This window comes from Macrotis lagotis, chromosome X (assembly GCF_037893015.1).
Source record: "Macrotis lagotis isolate mMagLag1 chromosome X, bilby.v1.9.chrom.fasta, whole genome shotgun sequence".
In the NCBI taxonomy this organism is placed as follows: Eukaryota; Metazoa; Chordata; class Mammalia; order Peramelemorphia; family Peramelidae; genus Macrotis; species Macrotis lagotis.
Window position 1 is genome coordinate 627,698,110 of NC_133666.1, and position 15,116 is coordinate 627,713,225.

Genomic DNA, 15,116 nt, shown 5'->3' on the forward strand with positions numbered 1-15,116 from the left:
ATTTTACTTTCCTAAGTGGAGACGGAAATTGCCACCAGAGGTCAGCACTGGCTCAAGAAATTCAAGAACAGATACCCTAGCTGCCTCTGAGCTTCATGAGGTGATTTTGAGGGATTTGTCTGGACAAAAAGATCAATGTGTTGTTGAGGAACACCTAGAAACACATCATCTTGACAGGGAAAGAAGAAGAAAGACTCAGGGAAAATGGGCCTTTATGACCAACAGGTTTAAGTAGCACAGGTAAGACTAATCTATGAATTTCATGGAAATCTGGATCAAATTTACCACTTACCACCTATGGGGGCTCAAGATCAATCAACAGAATAACAGCTGAAAAAACCCAAATCCAGTCCTAGAAAGCATTAATAGAAATATTGTGGGCAGAATGAGAAAATTAATAGCCTTAGCCAGGTATTTGGTGGAGGCCAACCAGGAAGGTAAAAAGCACATGAAACCATCAACTTGGAGATATTTATTGTAGCTTGGAAAGAGAAGACACAGTAGGGCATGACCTCTGTCTTCAAATATTTGAAATATTGTCATATGAAATGAATAACATAGCAACAGCAATATATAAAATGTGCCATTGTGCTAAATTCCAAATAATAGCTCATTTGCTATGCTGAAAACACCCTGTGAGATAGATTCTATTATTGTTGTTGTTATTATTATTATCTCTATTTTATGGATTAGGAAACTGAGGCAGCAAGAAATAAAGTGACTTGTCCGAGTTGACACCACTAATATATGTCTAAGGCTGAATTTGAACACCGTCTTCTTGATTCCAGACTCAGTAATCTGTCTATTGTGTTACCCACCAAGGAGGAAGGAAGAAGAGAGAGAGAGAGAGAGAGAGAGAGAGAGAGAGAGAGAGAGAGAGAGAGCATTAATGTGGAGAAATCACCCTAAAGCTTACTTCAAATAAATATAAGGAGATATTCCCTAATAATTTAAGACTTACAAAGTGGAACTGAAGTCTGTGAGAGAGAATGACCTAGGGGTTTTGAAACAAAAGAAGGATTACACTTTTTTGAGACTGTAGAAGAAATTCAGAGGGCAGATGAGATGACCTCTGAGGTCCTACTTAGTCAGTATCAACCTCACTGAAAGGAGAGCTATACCCTTTTGTTGGATTTTTTTCCCTTGATAGATGGGAAGTGAGCTATAGTCATCTGAACCCCCTATAACTCTGCCTCCATGGACTGAGATCCAAAGAATCTGCCTGATCTAGAGTTCCCTTTACCTTATTAATTTTACTTTACATGTCAGACAAGGGAAAAAAAAGAAAAGATAAAAAAATTCCTGTGCAAATGCTATTAGGTGGCTATTTCAAGAGGGAATTTCCCACAATCGAAAGGAAAACCACACAAAGGGTTGTGCTGGAAATAATATAAAAGTTTTCAGTGTTAGTTTTCATCCCTTCATAAATAAGCCACAAAATCAGGGCTTGATTTATTGCTTTGTTAATTTCCAGACTTTAAAAAAGTGATGGAGATATAATGAATTAGTGCATTATGTTATAAAAATATATTATGTCTATATGTCATATATAATATATAATGTGTTCATTATAGCAATAATGCATAGTCTACTTTAAATCCATCTATTACATACCTTTTTATGAGAGTCAGTTGTTAAATATTTACTGGCATGCTTCTGTGTATGAGGAGTACCAAAAAGGGTGATTTGGGCCCACCAAGTCCCTGAAAATAGGTTAGACTAGACTTGGGTGTTCCATGGACTAGGGAATGCCTTCTACCAATACAGATCAGCACCATCACTTCAATTAATAGTTTTAGAGAGTTGTCTAAAGCACTGCAAGTTTCAATGACTTGCCCAGGGTCACAAAGCTGGCACTTGTTAAGAGATGGGAGCCCAACCTGGGTCTTCTCGATTCTATGGACTGCCCTCCCTACATGGTATGCTGCCTTTCTAAAAGAAGGGGAGTGTTATTGTTAATTAGTCAATTTAGTCATGTCTGACTCTTCATAGCCCCAGATGGGATTTTCTTGCCAAGATACTAGAGTCCTTTGGTATTTCCTTCTCCAGCTCATTTTACAGATGAAGAAACTGAGACAAATAGGGTTAAGTGATTTTCCCAGTGTCATACAGCTAGCAAATGTCTGAGACCAGATTTGAACTCAGGTCCTTCTGATTTCAGGGCTGTTCCACCTAGCTGCCCAGGATCATAGAACCATACATCTAGGCCTGGAAGAGAACCCGAAGTTCATCTAGTCTAACCTATTCATTTTGCACATGAGAAAATTGACACCCCAGGAGGCTTAGCAATTTGCCCAATGACATAGGTAGGAAGCTTCAGAAGCAAGGTGTGAATAAAACAAGTCCTTTGACTCCATAGCCAGGGCTTCCCATATTGTACCACCTGCTTCCCCATGACATGGACCCTGTCCTATTCTCTCATTTGATTTTTTCTCCTTCTTCCTCTGACACATACTGGCTGTGTGACCCTGAGCAAGTTATTTAACCTGTCCTACAACTGTAATTATTATTGTTATTAAGGCTGGAAAAAAGTTGAAGTCAGAGTTTAAAAAACTTTAAATATAAAACAGAGGAAGTTGCTTTTGATCCCAGAGATAAAAGGGAGTCAGAGTCCTTTGATGAACTGGGGAATAACATCACCTGAGTTGTTCTTCAGGACTATCACTTTGGCCACCACATGGAAGAAGGGAGGAAAGACTTAAGGCAAGAGAAGTAAGAGCCTGCCATTGTAATGGTCCAGATGGTCCAGATGGTGAGGGCCTAAAATAAGAGAATGATTTTTCAAGAGAAGAAAAGGGAATAAATATGAAAGCTGTTATGAAGGTAAAACCCATAAAACTTGGTGGCTAAAGGAGCCACAAGGCTAGTGGTAAGGCTAGCTACACTCATCTTTCTTATTCTCAGTGTAGTTTAAGGATGGTCATTGCTCAAATCTCCCATGAATCCTTTACCTCATCTTCTATCTAGAATGGAATTATAATGTTAACTCTCTGTAACTCAGGGTCTCTTCAAGATTCTGGACTCAAGTGAACCTACATTCAATATTGGATATTTAACCTCACAAAATGAATTCATTATTTTTCTGTGACTCATTGTCTCTATCTAGAATTATTCCATGAATATATCCAAAAGAAAATTCAAGTATAGCTTATTTCTAAGTTTCCCCAAATCTAGGTAAGAGTCCCAACTCTTATTCAAACATTCCAGTATAGGACAGTTTTTATTACACCTCACAAAAAATATAAAAGACTCAAAGGACTCACAAGGGCCCATAAAGAGATTCCCAAAATTTTTATGACAGTCATCAACTCAGGTTCATCAGATTCCTTCAGAAGTGAATTAAATAAGATTCAGTGAGTCACTCCTTACCAGAGTCTTTCACATTTGTCCCAAGACTCATAGTGTCACCCCGTGGTTTCCACCTACCTCTCCTCCTCCAGAAGGAAAGTAAACCAAAGGCTGCTCTACTGTCTAATTTCCAGTAATAGTCTTGGCTTAGGAGATCCACATATCTCACACCTAAACTGGGTCAGTCCCTTGAAGTAATTCGTGTCTAACTTGTGTTCATAAGCTGTAGTCAGAAACATTGAACTTTCATGTGTTCCTGCTCTGAGGTTCCTTGGGAAAGGAGACTCTGCATGAGTATAGGAAGAGAAAGTTATAGATTTAGAGTTGTCAGAGACCTTAGGGTTCATCAAATATAATCTCCTCATTTACAGGTAAGGAAACTGAGGTTCAGAAAGTTTAAATGACTTGACCAAATTCCCCTAAGCATTGGAAAAGATTTGAACTCAGCTCTACTGACTCCAAAGTCAATGCTATTTCTATATATATACCATGATGCCTTCTCCCCTACCCATCCATGAAGGAAGGAAAGAGGAGAGGAAGGAAGGAAGGAAGGAAGGAAGGAAGGAAGTTATTTTAATTGATAAAGTACTTGTATCTTCTAGCCTTCGATTAAAATGGTAACTCAGGAAGGAAGGAAGAAAACAATAATTTATTAAGTACCAACATGTACCAGGCATGATGATAAGCATTTTACAATTTTATCTCATTTGATCTCCACATATATAGGATATAGGAAAGTTGAGGGAATTGAAATAAATAGTTAAATTATTTACCCAGGGTCACACAGCTAGTAAGTATCTAAGGTCAAATTTGAACTCAGGTTTTCTAACTCCAGGCCCAGAACTGTCTAGCTGAAAGGTATTATAATGCTCTTTCGGTGTATCACTAGTAAAGAGAAGGAGAAACAGAAACTGAATAGTGGTTATTATTAATTCAATTCAATAAACATATTATTATTAGATTGTATTAAAAACCCATTAAAAAGTAGGTTCTATTCTCCCTGCCCTAACCCCAGAGTCAAAATTAGGAACCTGGACAAGTTCAATTGAGAGGAGTGGGGAAGACAGGAACCCTAAGGTCATTATTGGGAAAGTCAGCATATGCCCCCAATTGCCATGGTACCATTAGTATTGTAGGGTCATATGGGCCATCCAGCGAAGCCAAGAACAATCACATCAGTTTGGGGAAGGCAGGACTTGGAAAAGGAATATAATAATGATGAGCACCTTAGGCAGTGGTTACTGTAGACAGGGAAGGGTAGAAGTCATTATCACTGGGTAGCAGGAATCTGGTGAAGTACCACAAAAACATCCAGTTTCACCCACACTAGCGATAGTACCACCTAACCCTTACTCCACCCTTCTACAAATGCAAAACCCTTCCAAAGACCTGAAGCAATTTTCCCTAAGCTTTGATTTCAACAATATTATATTATTATTTCATCTACTCATGTTTTTCTCTGTAAGTAGGAGGAAGGAAGGGAAACAAAAATGATACTTGGCTAAAAATATGACTGGCCTAGTTTTCATATCCACATACATGAGGCACAAATAATACCAAGCATGTGGAGTGCTTTGCATTTTGACAAAAATACTAGCCCCTTGCCCATGCTCTTTAATGGGGTCTTAAAAAATTCTGTTCAATACTTACTCCCATTCCTTCCGCTTGGCTTGTGGGGTGCTGTGGATTTTGTGGGCTTGGTGAGCCAAGATGATATCCCGGTGGTCTACCACGCCACCCCGACGCTTGAAAGAGGGTACTTCTTGGCTCTCATTCATCTGATGGTATTGCATATCTTGCAGGTTTTTGCGTCTACCCAAAAAAGGGCAGTCCAAACCAGAGAGCCCGGAGTCTTGTTCTTGAAGAATATCATAATAACTTGGTGGAGACAGCATGGGAGCCTGGTCCATGTTGGACTTTGCCATCCATATGCCTTGGGAAGGAAGCCCAAAGTCTTCTCCCCTCACTATTTTGAGGGTAAAACTGCACAGAGAGGGAAAATTTTTTAAAAAGACAAAGATTAGGGGACATCCCTATAATGTCAGAAGTAATGATGTGGAGGGTGGAGTAGCAAGTTACAGGAGTAAGAAAACCTCAGTTAAAAATACTGACTCTAAGACTTATTATTTGAGTAGCTTTGAGCATGCCATTCCCCTTCCCTTGGATCAGTTTCCCCACCTCCAAAATCAGAAGGTTGAACTAGAACAGTGGTGTCAAACTAAAAGAGAAATGAGGAGCCATTGAATTGTACATTAGGATCTGTAGGCTGTATGTGGTCTCAGAAAGTCACATATGTATGTTATCTGTGTTTTGTCATATTTTTATGTATTTTTGTTGTGGGCCACATGGAGCCTGCAGACTATGTGTCTGACACCTTTGGCCCAGATGGTCTTCAAGGTCCCTTCCAACTCTAAAATCCTTTGGTCTTGGGGCGGCTAGGTGGCACAGTGGATAGAGCACTGGCCCTGGAGTCAGGAGTATCTGGGTTCAAATCCAGCCTCAGACACTTAATAATGACCTAGCTGTGTAGCCTTGGGCAAGCCACTTAACCCCATTGCCTTGCAAAAAAAAAAAAAATCCTTTGGTCTTCCTTGTGATCCCATAATCCATTTCTCCTTGCTTCATGGAATATGGAATCATGAACCATTCATAACTCAGGGACAGCTTGCTGACATACCACTGAAATCTACTGCCCAAGGGCTGCTCATCAAAAGAAGTATTGTAAGCTAATTTGCCCAAGACCAAGGGGCAAATCAAGAGACTTAGACTTGAAAACCATCTCCATGTCATTGGGCAAGCTAGGATGAAGCACTGAGCTTCCCTGAATATCAATTTTTCCAAATGTAAAATAGGTATTCTAATGCCTCGTCTTCCTTTTTGGCAAAAACTTTGCAGAGGACATGAGGATAAGTGGGAAAATGTAGACAAATTCCTACATTCTTTTTAGAAGAAATGAACTTCTAAAGGCATAATTTCCTTAAGGATGCTTTTAAGTTACTTGAGGGCAAGAACTGTTTTGCTTTTGTCTTGGAATCTATAAAGTCTCATATTTAGTACCTTCCACTCAATAAAAAATACTTAATAAATGTTTATTACATAAAATTAAAGTCCTTCTGATCCAGTCATTCTAGAAAGCAATTTGAACTATGCCCCCAAAGCTACAAGACTCTACAAACCCTCTCACCCAGAGATATCACTACTAGGTTAATATCCCAAAGAGTTCAAAGAAGGAAAGAGATTCATATGTACAAAAATCTTGGACAGTTCTTTTTGTGGGAGCAAAGCACTGCACATGGCCTGGGGGGAGGGGAAGAGGGTGCACGTGCTACTGACTAGGTAATGATTGGGCAAGTTTTGTTGTATATATGTGATGCAATACTATTGTGCTACAGGAAAGGAGAAAGGGAACACTTTCAGAAAAACTTGGGAAGAACTATTATGAATTGTTGCCAAGTAAAGAAGCAGAACCAGGAGAACAATTTATATCATAACAACAATATTGTAAACGTAAACAACTTTGAAAGAACTCCGGCCAACACAATAATCAACTACATTCCAAAGGACTTAAGTTGAAACATGCTCTCCATGTCCCAATAGAGAGGTGAAAGACTCAGAATACAGATTAAGAAATAGAAGCCATAGGGGATTTATTTGTTTCTTTGACAATATTCATTTGTAACAGAATTTTTTGTTTTGGTTTTTTTTTTTTCTTTCTTGGAAGAGTGGGAGAGAAGGCAGATAGAAAAAGGGATGGTGAAAACATCTTCATCAGAGAAAATTTTATTAAGCACCACTGTTCAGTATGGGATATTTTGTCCACAATGAGACTGAAGGATTGGTCATACTATTTACTTATTACTGCATCCAATCCTGAATTTAAGACTGCTCTTCCTAAAAGCCAAATTATCCAAATTTCTATGAAAAATGGAATAGTTTGGAAACTATGTTAAAATTGAGAGAGGCAGGGCAGCTAGGTGGCATAGTGGATAGAGCACCAGCCCTGGAGTCAGGAGGACCTGAGTTCAAATCTCCCCTCAGACACACTTAGCTGTGTGACCTTGGGCAAGTCATTTAACCCTACTGCCTTGCCAAAAAAAATTGAGAGGCAGTGTAGATAGTAGATAGAGAACTGGTTTTGAAGCCTTGAGTTTCCAGTTGCATCCAACACATACTACCTACAGAACCATAACTACATTAATATCCCTCTTGGTATCCTAGCAATTCATTAAGATTATAAGTTGAAGAAAAATTACCAAACAGCAATGGAAGAGGGAATTTCTACACTAAACTTTTTCCATATTATGATAGCTGAGCTCCTGATTCAAAACAACAACAATAAAAGTTTGAGCCATGGGAGGTCTGGGGATAGCTGGAAATGGTTTGGGAACCTCTCTGGGACTCGGCTTCTCTCCTTGTTAAACCAATGCATTTTTTTAAATGTTTTGAGATAGTTTACTTTGTGCCACTGGAGATAGATTATGACTAGGTGAAAATTTAAGGTGCCATTTTTTTCTAAATTTAGTTTCCAAACTTACAGAAGTTCAGAGTTGGGAGAGATCATGGAGTCATCTTGTCCAACCTATGTTTGAACAAAAATTCCCTCTAATAGTTCACACTTATATATATAAATCAGTTAATAAGCTGTTATTAATAAGTGCTGGAGGAACAAAGGCAAAAGATAGTTCTTCTCAAGGAGTTTGCTATCTAATAGAGGAGATGGCATGAAAGCAACTATGTACAGGATAAATTGAAGCTTTTCAACAGAGAGGGCACTAGAATTAAGGGGATCACAAAAAGACTCCTGAAGGTGTACTTGAACGAAGCCAGAAAAACTAGGAGGCAGGGAATGTGAATGGAGAGAATTCCAGGCATGGGAGACAGTCAGAGAAAATACCTAGAATCAAGAGATGACTGGTTCAAAGTGATATTGGCTCAAAGAGGACCTGCAGGAGGTGTGGGGTGTAAAATGACTGGAAAGGTGTTTGGGGTGGGGGGAATGTCAGAGTATGAGGATCTTATATTTGATGCTGTAAAGGTTAAGGAGACACTGGAGTTTATTGAATAGGACCATGTACAGTCAGACTTTCACTTTGGGAAGCTCACTTTGATAGCTTAACCTGTCCCAGGATGGTAAAAATCTCAAAGGAGAGAAAGGGGCTTATTTCAGAAGTGTGGAAAAGATAAAATTTGCAGGTATTGGCAAGACATTACAAAGAGTGAGTGAGAGATAATGATGAGATGAGACTGAAGGACTGGGAAGATGATGTTGGCCTTAGCTTCCAGGGGTGGGGGTGGGGAGTCTTGATGAGGAAGATAATGAGTTCAGTTTTAGATGTGTTGAATTTCAGATGTCTGAAGGACATCCAGTTGGAGGTGTCTGAAAGACACTTAAGGTTTGCAAAGGATTTTTACATACATTATCTAATTTAATCCTTAAATAACCCTGTGAAGGAAGTGCTATTATTATCCTCATTTTACATGTGAAGAAACTGAGGCAAAAGTAGATCAAGAGACTTTCCCAGAGTCACTCAGGCAGTAAGTTTCTGAAGTAGAACTCAAACCTGAATTTCTCAGATTTCTCTTTTATCTACTACATCGAAGGGTGAACTCCCAGTGTCCCAAGTCAGTACAGTTCCCTGATCCCCAAAATATCATTAAATTATTCATTGAAGAACTTTAAGTCACACACCAATTTATACCCTTTGAAGTCAAATGTGGAGGTGGAAATTGAAGGTTCAGATTTGTGATGTTATCAGTAGAGAGGACTTCTGATGTGGAAATTCCTTTTACTAATACATATTAAGCAAATCATCTACAACTTAAAACTTAAAACAATGCCCTTGGGTCACTGAGAAGTTGCGACTTGCCCATGGTAACACACAATTTGTATATTATCATAGACAGAAACTGAACCCAGATCTTCCTGACTTCAATATTGGCCCTTCCAACTATGATACAACACTGTCTCTTACATTCAAGGAAGATGCGTCTTTTTAGATATTAGCCTGAGCCAATGATAATTAGATAAAGGGAATGCAAAAAATGTATAATGCATATTAAAAACTCAATGATATAACTAAATGGTTTCTGCCAGTGCAGCTGCTTGGGAATATAAACCAGTTGAGAATGTGGGGAGGCAGGATTTTACTCTTAATTTTCTCTAAAATTATTTTGAGAGCCCAAACTAAAGAGACTTTCCCTAATTCCCTGATGGGATCGATTTAATATTCAGTGTAACTAATGGGGTTTAACAGGTCTATTAGACATTCAGCTTCAATTTTCTACTGCCAAATTTCATTCTCTCTAACTCCTACAATTACACATTTATATTTGGAGTCCTTTATGTTTGGTAAATTGCTTTGCTGTCTTTTTATTTTAATCTATTATTCCTTACAACCATCCCTAAAAGGAAAGTGCTACCTTCCCTCTCCTCTTTTACAGATGAGAAAAGTGAAATCCAAAAATCATGTTTAAATATCCTACCACAATCTATGGAAGTGACCCTAAATCCCACTGGGCCACAGGGGATGCAATTCCAATTCTAAATACTTCCCACACCAATTCTTGAAGCCCCACAGTTTACATATCAAAAAAGAATACTACTTGCATGTTCAGTAGACATCTTAAACTCAACACATCCCAAACAGAATTCATTATCTTCCCCCCAAAAAACCCATCCAAACTTTTCTATGATGCTGAGGGTACCACCATCCACTTAGTCCCCCAACCTTGCCACCTAAAGATCATGCTGAGCTCTTCATTCCCCAACCCTCACCTCATCCCGCCATATGCAATTTTTTCCAAGACTTATCTATTTCATCTTTGTACTTATCTTAAATACTCCCCTTCTCTCCTCTTGTATTGCCACCACCCTGACATCACCACATCTGGTCTCTTGAAATAACCTACTGGGAGATGTGCCTGCCACAAGTATCTCTAACTCTAACCCATCCTTGAATTAGTTATCAAAATCAACCACAAGTCTGACCATGTCACTCCTCTACTCAACTAACTACAGAGTTTTCTTTTCAGCTCCAGGATCAAATATAAAATCCTGTTTGGCTTTCAAAGGCCTCCCTCACCTAGCAGCTTTTTCCCTCCCCACCCTTCCAAATCTTCTTACTTTTTTTTTTTAAGTTTTTTGCAAGGCAAATGGGGTTAAGTGGCTTGCCCAAGGCCACACAGCTAGGTAATTACTGGATTTGAACCCAGGTACTCCTGACTCCAGGGCCAGTGCTTTATCCACTGCACCACCTAACTTCTTACACTACCACCATCCCCTTGTACCCCTCCTTCCAGCAACGTTGACATCTTTGCTGTTCCATGAACAAGTCACTTCACCTTTCAGCTCTGGAAACTTTCATTGGCTGTCCCCCATCCCTGGAAAATTCCATCTCCTCATCTCCACCTCATTTCTTTCCTGACTTCCTTCAAGTTCCAGCTAAAATTCCACCTTCTATAGGAAGACTTTCCCTCTTAATCCTAATATCTTCTCTAATTTCTCCCCATTTAATCATTTTTATTTATCCTTTTTGTCCCAATCTACCCTATATTACTTACTTGCACATGATGTCTCCCCCCACAATAAGATTGTGAGCTCTTTGAGGATAAGAGGCTGTCTTTTGCTTATTATGGTCCCTGGTACTTAGTATTACTACTATATAGTAGGCATTTAATAAATATTTATTGAATGACTGACTAGGATAGCCTCTTTTCCAGGACGAAAGCAAGCCAGAGTAAATCTCCCCAGAATAAGTGCTACATACCAGATCTCCAAGGAAAACTGAGGGAAGTTCCTCTGAACAATTCCACAAGTCTGAAAAGTAACCCAATATGCTCTTCACACTGGTAGACAAAATCTTAGAAGGCAGATCAGAAGGGTTATTCCTAGGAATAAGCTTTCCTAGGTCATTTTTAAATCTCTTGAACAGCGTAACTTCAGACTAGATTCTGTTTCCCCAGATATTTTCCTAAGTGGGTGATCCAGGAAGGGAGGGGAAAGCCCAGGGAGGGATAGCAACCATAGAGTAGGGGAAATAGAACAGCTGCTCCTGCCTGGCTAGGTGATCAGAAGGAAACAAAACAAAGGGCGCTGGGATGAGACATTAACAAACAGTTTTTACAGAAACACAGCTGCCAGATAGGAGTCATATGTGTGCACCTGAAAAGCAAACATGTCAACAGATCACTAAATTGCCCTGGCAAGGTAGCTGTCCCCCAAACAGGTGGCTACAACACATGTGTGTATGGACATAAAATGTATATATAATGTACATACATACAGATATACAGAGGTATATACCTATATCATCAATAAATGTCATTAAAAAGTACCTGTGTTTAAAAGAACACATTAATGAGGGAGTGACCAGAGTCCATGCAAATGAACATTCATTAAGAACAACTAAATGCAAGGGTAGAAAAAAGGAAGAAATCATTTATTGGGCTAGAAGGAAGAAATTTGGAGTAACTGAAAGGAGAAAATTCATTAAGCAGTGAGAAAACAAAAAGACTCGATGTGAGATATATAGATATATATATAGATATCCACGTGTATGTTTACATGTATATACATGCATATTCAGTGTGCATACATGTACACATGAATGTGTATTTCTATGCAGATGTGGAATATATATGGGGTATGTGTATATATCAAATTAGTTAGATAGATTAGATAGGTAGATCAATAGGTAGATCAATAGATAGATAGATAGATAGATAGATAGACAGATAGACAGATAGACAGACAGACAGACAGTCAGACAGATAACCAATGCTGACCCATGGCAGAGGCTAGAGGCCTGGGACCCATGACTTGCTCTTAACTAGAATGTTTGACTTCTTAGCAGTTTCAGTTAGGGCCAAGAAGGGTCAGTTAAAGCATTCCTTCTCAAAGGACATGCTCAGTGACTTGACTCCCCAGTGTTAAACACAGGAGATCAAAAAAACCCATCCAGGGCCATCTCCAGTTGTCCTGATTCATATATGGCCATTAGACCCAGATGGCCCTGGAGAAGAAAAGAAGGTAACTTAGCACAGCACCCCCTCACTCAAATCTAATCCATGTGCTTGTCTTAGCATCTCCTCCCTGATGTTGTGGTCTTCAAAAACGAAGAACAAACATTATTATTATTTGTTTGTTAATTACCTTTATCTCTTCAAGGGTTCCTTTTTCTCTTTGAGTCTTTCAGTGTACACACACACACACACACACACACACTCACACACTCACACAAGTGAGACCTGTGACTTAGCATACCCCACCCTCGCTCCAATCTAATTCACATGCAGGTCAATGCAAGTCATAGCATGATCTTTTTTTGAGAACAAAGGACAAACAACAACAATAACAACAACATGTCGGTGCTATTGTTAGCTCCATTTTACAGATAAGCAAACAGTTTAAGTGACTGGACCAGAGTTACCCAATTAGTAAATATCTAAGACTGGGTTTGAACTGAAATCTTTGATGACTGTATCCCCTGGACCATCTAACTGGTAAAACAAAGAGTTGGAAAGGGGGAAAGAGGGTGTGTTGTGATATTAGATTAACACAAAATCTGTGGTATGATATAATCACCACTCAGGACTGAATCTGGTCATACATCATAAGTTTGGGGGTTTGGGGGGTTTTTTGGTTTTGTTTTGTTTTAGTTTTTGCAAGGCAATGGGGTTAAGTGGCTTGCCCAAGGCCACACGGCTAGGTAATTAATTGTCTGAGGCTGGATTTGAACTCATGTACTCCTGACTCCAGGGCCAGTGCTCTATCCACTGCACCACCTAGCCACCCCCATCATAAGTTCTTAAAGACTATTCCATGCAATTCAAGTTCTAGCAGGTCTTACCAAGCTGGACAGGTCTACCACCTTGAGATTAGTCAGGAGTAAGGAAAGGTTGAATATCCCAAGTTTGGTCATCAGATTGGCAAGGATTTCAGTCATAGTAATTTATGTACTAAGATACGACCAAGGTACAGTCTGGACTGATAGAAAGGAGTGTCCATACTGATAAAATCCCAAGACTTTGAAAGTAAGTCAAAACATAATTAAGTGGCAGAAATAGAAATATAGGCCTGTGCTGGAGTCAGCTTGAAGAGAATCACAAGATCCAAATGTTAAATTCTCAGTGGGAGCATTTATATCTTGAAAACTGGCAAATGCTAATCTTGATTTATTATTTTGTTGATTAACTAGACTAAGGAAAGTAATGGAGAAAAGGTTAGTAAATCAAATTGAATTTAAAAGTGTGCCAAAGCTACATTTTTATTTGTTAAAAAATTTACCAGTGTACCCCTGTATGTAATAAAGGAGATAAACTGCATATTCAATCTATATTTGCAGAGGACCATGAATAACCAAGTCCACAGACCCCAGAGGAAAACATGGGTAGGGAGAGTTGTAAGGATGCACCTTCAAATCTCAAGATTCAGTGGGAATTAAGAAACAGAACCAAAGTACTAGAAGTATAAAAGTCTAGGAGCTTATTATAACCCTGTACAGGACTGAAGATAAAGGTTCGTTTGAACAGTGGAAGAGACAGTGATCTCATAGCAGCCCAAGAGAACTTCTGCATGAAAAGGGAGAGGTTATGGGAACCAGGTGCACAAAATGATTTTCAAAAGAAGGGCGCCACTCAGACCCGAAAGTTGTCCTAATTGTATTTTTGAGAGATAGACACATCATGGCAGATGAACAACCCTGGGGTTCTTAAATACTATCCCAGTGAAGTTCAAGTTCTAGCAAGTCCTACCAAGCTGAGGAAGAGGATCTGGAGGAATCACTGTATACAGTTTGACTGCTAATAAGTTAGTCCCCTGGGAACAGAAAAACAATATATTGAGAATGGCAAGTCAACAAAACAGCACGGTGGCACTGAAGGCAAAGCCACAATAGTACTGGGAGCTAAGCTATAGGAAAAGAAAAGGTATGTGGAGAGTGTAATAACCAGTGAACAGGCAGGGAGAATGCAATAGAGCTGATGAAGAGGTCCTGGAAGGGAACAGTGACACACAGGATAAAACCCTGGCTTCCCCTTTCCTGGAACCCCAGGGGCTAGATGGTGCAGTGGGTAGAGCATGGGCCCTGAATTCAGAAAGATCTGAGTTCAAATCCAGGGTGAGATACTTACTAGTTGTGTGACCTTGGCCAAGTCACTTAATCCTGATTGCCTCTCATCCAGGGCCCTCTCCATATCTGGCTACTGGACCCAAACAGCACCAGAAAAGAAAGTAAAGTTATTGATATAACACAACCCCCCCCACACACACACACTCAGTGCCAATTCAGGTGCCTGTCATGGCATCATCTCCCTAATGTCAAGGACTTCTTTTAGAATGAAAGATGAATATCATCATCATGCCAAACAGCCTGATTATAAGTGGAAATGGGGGAAGGATTGCCTGATAAGGGAGTCTCTTGACTCTCTGTAGGCTGAGGAGCAAATGAAGAGGGGGAATTTTTCACTAACCAAATGATTTTCCACACCAAAGAATAATCCTAGATAACAAGGACTTAACATCTTCTTGTCCCTTTATGCATGTCTTTCTCTGATTTGCTCACCATCAGCTGGGGGAAAATTGTTCATACCTTGGTTAGCTTCTAAATAACTTAGTCACCTAATCCTGGAGTTCAATGAGTTTAGACCAAGAGCTACTTTTTCAGCCTATACCACTGACTAGCAAAAACAAAGAGGAAATTTTATCTCTTTCCCCACTACCAACAAGGGCATCTTGTAGCAGTGGTACTCCAACATTAGGAGACAACATC

General features: G+C 39.5%; 1 protein-coding gene across 1 annotated transcript in view; it reads right to left on the minus strand.

Moving 5' to 3' along the window:
* Window positions 1-15,116, minus strand: part of CACNA1A (calcium voltage-gated channel subunit alpha1 A) — a 366,968-nt gene that overhangs the window by 336,638 nt on the left and 15,214 nt on the right. Inside the window, exon 2 of the mRNA XM_074203549.1 lies at window positions 4,999-5,331. Within this exon, the coding sequence (XP_074059650.1) occupies window positions 4,999-5,273 (275 nt within the window). The 5' untranslated portion in view covers window positions 5,274-5,331. The remainder of the gene's footprint in view (window positions 1-4,998; window positions 5,332-15,116) is intronic.